The sequence below is a fragment of the Cannabis sativa genome, chromosome 3, assembly GCF_029168945.1.
Source record: "Cannabis sativa cultivar Pink pepper isolate KNU-18-1 chromosome 3, ASM2916894v1, whole genome shotgun sequence".
Classification (NCBI taxonomy): domain Eukaryota; kingdom Viridiplantae; phylum Streptophyta; class Magnoliopsida; order Rosales; family Cannabaceae; genus Cannabis; species Cannabis sativa.
The window spans coordinates 26,451,275-26,457,255 of NC_083603.1; the positions used below are offsets into that span (position 1 = coordinate 26,451,275).

Below are 5,981 nucleotides of genomic sequence, written 5' to 3' on the forward strand. Positions count from 1 at the left end.
ACTATACCTAAGTCATCAAAAGACTCAACCACATTTTTTTTTATTAATCTATGGCAAGATCAATCTCTGCAAAGACTTAATATGCCTATATCCTATGAAAGTAGTTCATCTCATTCGCAGATGGATGTACATTCAAGGGTGGATATAAGTTTTTCGTTGTATTCTTAAAACGATAACTATAGATTATACCTTTTAGCAAGAAAATTGAAATGTTTGAAAATTTTCATTAATTTCTAGCAATGGTTAAAACCATTAAGGTAAGTGGTTAAAGATCTTGCGAACTGATAGGGGTGGAGAAATAGTTAGTAGATATGCAGTTCAAAGATCATTAAATTGATTTTTGAATTATATCCAAACTTACCTCCCCAAAAATTTCGAGTTCCATATTGATGATTAGTTACTAGTCGTTGCCTAATTCCTGCTATGATAATACAATTTCAGAATGATGTAATGGTTGTATACTTAATGTAAATCATTACTAGATTCATGGATGTCCTAATCAAAATCTTAAGAAAAGCTAGAACTGTTAACCATGGTTTGTTAGCTGTTCTAAGTGATTAGGGGTGGACCATCCCATTGTCAATAGATAAGAAAGTGTTTGTTCAAACAAATACTACTTTTCTAAGAAAATGACTAAGTCTGAAAATCAAGTAACAAATAAAGGAGATATTTTTTCTTGATTCCAAAAGTGTTCTATCATCTTATATGACATATGATGATCCTACTGCCTCTGTTGTCTTGTCACAACCGAAGAGATTAATACCATTTAGCTCTCTTAGACATAATTCACGGTACCTTGTCGTAGTGGGAGAGTTTCTAGGAACTCACCTTCTTATGACTTGGAAGACACTAGTGATTAAGATCCATTGTAAGTTTAAACAACTAATGGATTGTCAAGATAAGAAACTAAGAAGAAAGCCAAAAGAACTATGGTTTAATCCAGTCACATGGAATAACCTAAAGTTTTCTATTACAAGGACATAAAAGGATATTTTCGTTTATAAGTCCATTCAATGGACTTAACAAAACTTCCTGTTCCTAGTATTATAAGTTTGAGTTTATCTAAACCTATGGCTTGTGCTATACCTGGTAATTACTTACTCTAATGCAAGCAACTTACTTTAGTAAGATGCTGAAGCATTTTCTTTCTAATGGCAATCTATAGAAGCTTCACAACTTCTTAAACATAGATTTTATTTATCTAAGGAAAAGTTTTCATCTATTCGAGAAAAGATAAAACCATGAAAGAATTTCTTAAATCAACAGTGAGAGGTCTTAGATATGCTTTTGTATGCCTTAGACCAGACACCTGCTGTTGAGTGGGAGTAATGAGTAGGTATCAGATTAATCCAGGAGAAGAACATTGGAAGACAATCAAGTAAATCCTAAGATTAAGAAGAGGAACTATATGTTAGTCTATAAGGGTGTGTTTAAAACTCTTAGACTACACCACATCAGATTTCAAAATTTGCCTTTGTGCTAGAAAATCTTTCTGATAAGATGGTGATTACTCTGGGGGTGGAATAGTGATTTTGGAGAAGTGTAAAAACCTATCTGAAGTCTCTAGGTCTACCAGAAAGGGACTGAATGTTAAAGCTGCAGGAAAGGTACTTATTCAGTCTAAGGAAAGTTCTATACATCTCTGGCACCATTCCAAATTGCCTTAACTACTAGTGTTACTTCCTGAATAACCAAGTAGTAGTTGCCAAAGATATAGAATCCAGTATCCCAAGAGAGTAGACATATAGAGAGGAATTTCACATTATCAATGATTTTGTGATTAAGGAAGAGTAATGGTGGAGAAAAGGTTGTGGTTAATTCAACCTTTCAGATCCTATTACGAGGAGTTTACTACTACTACACTTGATTTGTATATCAAGGTGTTGAGATTATTTGAAATGCACATTTTGTTTTATATTAGTGCAAGTGAGAGTTTGTTGGGTTTTATGCCCTAAATAAAACTCATTTCAATATGATCAGATTTACTTATTAATATAGATCAGAAATAACATTTAATGTTGCATGGTTCACATGATTTATTTCATGATTATATGTACATAATGTATAAATTCATCTGAAACCCTTTTCACATACTTGATCCTGTTTATTGTGTCGTCAACACATTGGAAAGTAAACATGACCATGTGAATAAAGTTTTCTAGATTTATCAGACACAGGGTTTTACTGATATGATAATCTACAACAGAGTTTACTTGCATTTGGAGAAGTGCTATGTTCTTTCGAGAGCATTGGTTAAAGTAAAGCTCAGGTTGGATGCATGGAGTATGCATCGGAAGGGACCGATATTGAACTTTGACTTAGATTTATTAAACTTACCGTAATATCTATTCAAGTCAATATCGCCTAGTTGATCCTAGATCAAATGCTCTTAATCCTGTTATGATTAGGCTCAATCTTGAAAGGCTATTCGTGTTCTTTGATTTGTTAGTTAAGCTTACTTTTAGGTCAGGGTGATACGTACATTTTGGGAACACGGTAGTGCAATTGAGTGGGAGCGCTAACATAAACATGGAATCTATAGCTTCTATCTGGTGAATAGTAAGCAAAGGATGGTCTCCTTCGAGCTTGACCAAATAAACATAAATGGTGGAGTACTCATTTCACATAAGCTGAAATATCATTTATACGGGGTCAAGTGTTTTAAGGATAAAATACATAGTAGGGTGTTACGGTAATCTAATCCATTTACAGTATAGATCATTCGAGGATCATTGATCACATTAGGATTATTACGGACATTTAAACTTAAATATTTATGCCTTAAATTACTCTATTTTAAATAACAAGTTGTTGGCTAATATTTTTGTTTTTTAACCGGAATAAAAAATTGGACAGAAGCTTTTAACCGGATAGAAAGGGGTAACATTTATTAATTATAATGATTATTGTTACAGATTATTTAATTTATTAATTCACTTATTAACAAAACGGCAATCTTTTCTAATCTGGCCAAGGTCTTCAGAAAGTGGGTTATTCTCGGACAAGAGTTGTATGGCGCGAGAGAACTGGTCATGGAAGTAGTCGTTATCGGCAGCCATTTTCTGGACGAAAGGCAGAGTAGAAGGATCAGAAGTGAGCTGTTCGTCCACAAGGAGAAGACCCTTGTGCTTTAGAATATTCTTGAAGTAATTGTTGTCAAGGATCATCGGAGTTTCACGGTCGTTTCTTGCGTATAACACTGCATTCGGATCCGGGTTTGGGCTTGGGCAACGACGTTTCAAGTACTCCGCATATGTTGGATCTAAACTTGGGTCCACTGTTGGGTATAATCTATCCACAAGATTCACGCAGTGGACTCGGCCCACTGAATGAGCCCCTGTATTAAAAATTAATAATAACAAAATCATTAATAAAATCTTTCAACTAATTATTTATTATATTTGTCAATAAGTAGTTCTTCAACTAATAATTCTTCTTTTTTTGTCATTTCTTTCCAATAACCCATTTATTCCTAATTTTCGTTTTCACACAGAACTTTATTCATAATTTTTTTCCTATAAATGTAAATTTTATGAATTATTCAACGCTAATTAGTAATTAATTTTAGTTCTCTGTTTTGTAAAGAAAGTTTTATTTGCAATTATAAATTATAAGTATACTTTATTTTAATCATTTTTATTTTATATAAAATATATATTTTTAATTGATGCTAGTTTTTTTAAAATTTTCTTCTTTCTTGTCATATTTTTAAGAAAATACTTCTAAAATAAAAATAAAATATATTTTAAATAATAAAGCAAAAAATAACAATTATATGAAATATTATTTTAAAAAAAATATTAAAATAAAATAATGTGAAAAATAAAAATTTAAATAAAATATTATAAGAAAATGAAGTAAAACTAACTACTAATATTAAAAGAAAATTTTCAAAAAAAAAAAATATTAAAAGAAAATAATGTGAAAAATAAAATTTTAAAAAAAATATTAAAAGTAATTTTTAAAAATTAATTTAAATTAATTATTTTTTAATATTGAAGTTTTTTTTTAGAATAAATTAATATTGGAGTTATAACTTTACGCGGTAATATTTTTTCCCTCAAAAGTCCATATATTATTATGAGATCAATCAGTTCTCAAATAAAAATAATAATACCTAAAAGGGCAACAGTGGCTTGAATATCAATACCAACTGACTGAAATCGTGAAAGCACCAAAGAAATGGAATCGTTATGATTAGGAATGGAATCTTCCACTAATGTCAAATGGCTTTCTTTACTGTCCTTTCTTCCCGTTTTCATTTCTATTCTTGGTCCTCCTAACTGCACTTATTTATATATTCATCATATCATCCCACAATTATATATGTATCTATATATATAGGTAATGTTAATTATATATTAGTCTAAAATAAATTAATTAATATGTATTAGATGTATGTATATATACCATGACAATGCCATCTCTAGCAGAAAGAGCAACAATATCAGCACATGAAACAGTAAGAGGGCATTCATTTTCAACTGCAGCTTTGATGGTGTTTACATACTTAAAGTTTCTCATCCCAAAACTCCTTCCTGATTTCTTCTCTGATTCAATCCCATTCCATGTCTCTAGCAATACAGATGCATCACATGACTGCATATATACACAAGTATATATGTATATACATAATTAGTAATTATATTATTGTTATTAATTTCTAATAATATTCATTTATATATATATGATAAATAAAGAGAAACCAAATATAGCACCTTGACCATGCAATCGTGGAAGAGATTTCTAACCCAAGAAACAGCTGTGTTACCATGTTCATTGTACAATTTGATAACCTCTTGCCTTATGATTTCTTCTGCTTTTGGGCAACTTTCATTATAGTAATTTACTTTGAGTACTTCACTTTTCCCTATATATAACACATGTACACACAAATTGAATCAAGAAAAAATATACAGAAGATTGTGTGTATAAATATGTATATGTATATACATGTAATATGTACCTGAATGACATTGTATGGAAATGGAAAGGAGCAATATTATGAAGGTTAAGGAAGAGCAGTAGAGCCTATTTGAGCCCATATTTCACTTTAATATATTATGGTGTTGTCTATATGGTTTTGGCCAATTGTTTATATAGGGAATAGATTTAGTGGGTATGAGATGGGATAAGGAGTATAGAAGAATAGTAATTGTAGTAAATAAGAATTTATTTAACAAAATGTCTGAATCAAGTAGTGAGTGAGTGAGTGATTGATATGATTACAGAACTAATTTATTATTATATGTTATCTGTCCACTTGGCCTCTTTCTTTGACTTTATAGTCTCATTTTTCTTCACGCGAACGCCCACTTAACATAGTTGCAATATCTTTCATGAAAAGAATAACATTATTATTTCTTTTGTTTTGTTTGGTCAATATATGGAAAGAAATGTTGACCATATTGTATATTGTTATTGTTAATAATTCAGTTCACATACATTGGATTCGTATATATAAATATATACATAAATTTATTATTATAGATACAGATAGGTATAAATAATCCAGGTGTAGCCTATGTATAATCTCTTTAAAATACTACAATTAGCTAGCTTCAAAAGAAATTCCGGAAAAATTAAGAATAAAATTTTAGGACAGCTTTTATAAGAAATAAAATAAAATTATTAAGACAGCTCATGATAATGTTTAGGTTAGCCTTATAAACTTGAATTATATTATAAACAAGTATTATATTTATCAGAATGACTTGCATTTAATTTCTTTGTTTGTAAATCTTATATATGAAATGTGGTTATTTTGTTGATTTAACAAAATATTTTAAAAATATAAAAATATCGTTATTATTAGAGTTAGTTTTATAATTATTAATTATATTTATTTTAGATTATTTATTTATTTAATTTTTGAAATGAGTTTAGATTATTAATATTATTTATTTTATGTTAATTGAACTTATATTAATTTTAAATTAATTTAAATTTACATAAATATTAATAAATTATGTGTAATATTA

At 29.3% G+C, this 5,981-nt stretch overlaps 1 protein-coding gene across 1 annotated transcript; it reads right to left on the minus strand.

Annotated features, from left to right (window-relative positions):
* Window positions 1-2,860: 2,860 nt before the first annotated feature.
* On the minus strand, window positions 2,861-5,214 carry LOC115711243 (peroxidase 21). The gene is made up of 5 exons (XM_030639575.2): window positions 4,967-5,214; window positions 4,719-4,870; window positions 4,411-4,599; window positions 4,118-4,283; window positions 2,861-3,337 (listed from the first exon to the last, which is right to left on the minus strand). The coding sequence occupies exons 1-5, from the start codon at window positions 5,043-5,045 to the stop codon at window positions 2,934-2,936; spliced, it is 990 nt and encodes a 329-aa protein (XP_030495435.1). The 5' UTR covers window positions 5,046-5,214; the 3' UTR covers window positions 2,861-2,933.
* Between the last annotated feature and the right edge of the window lie 767 nt (window positions 5,215-5,981).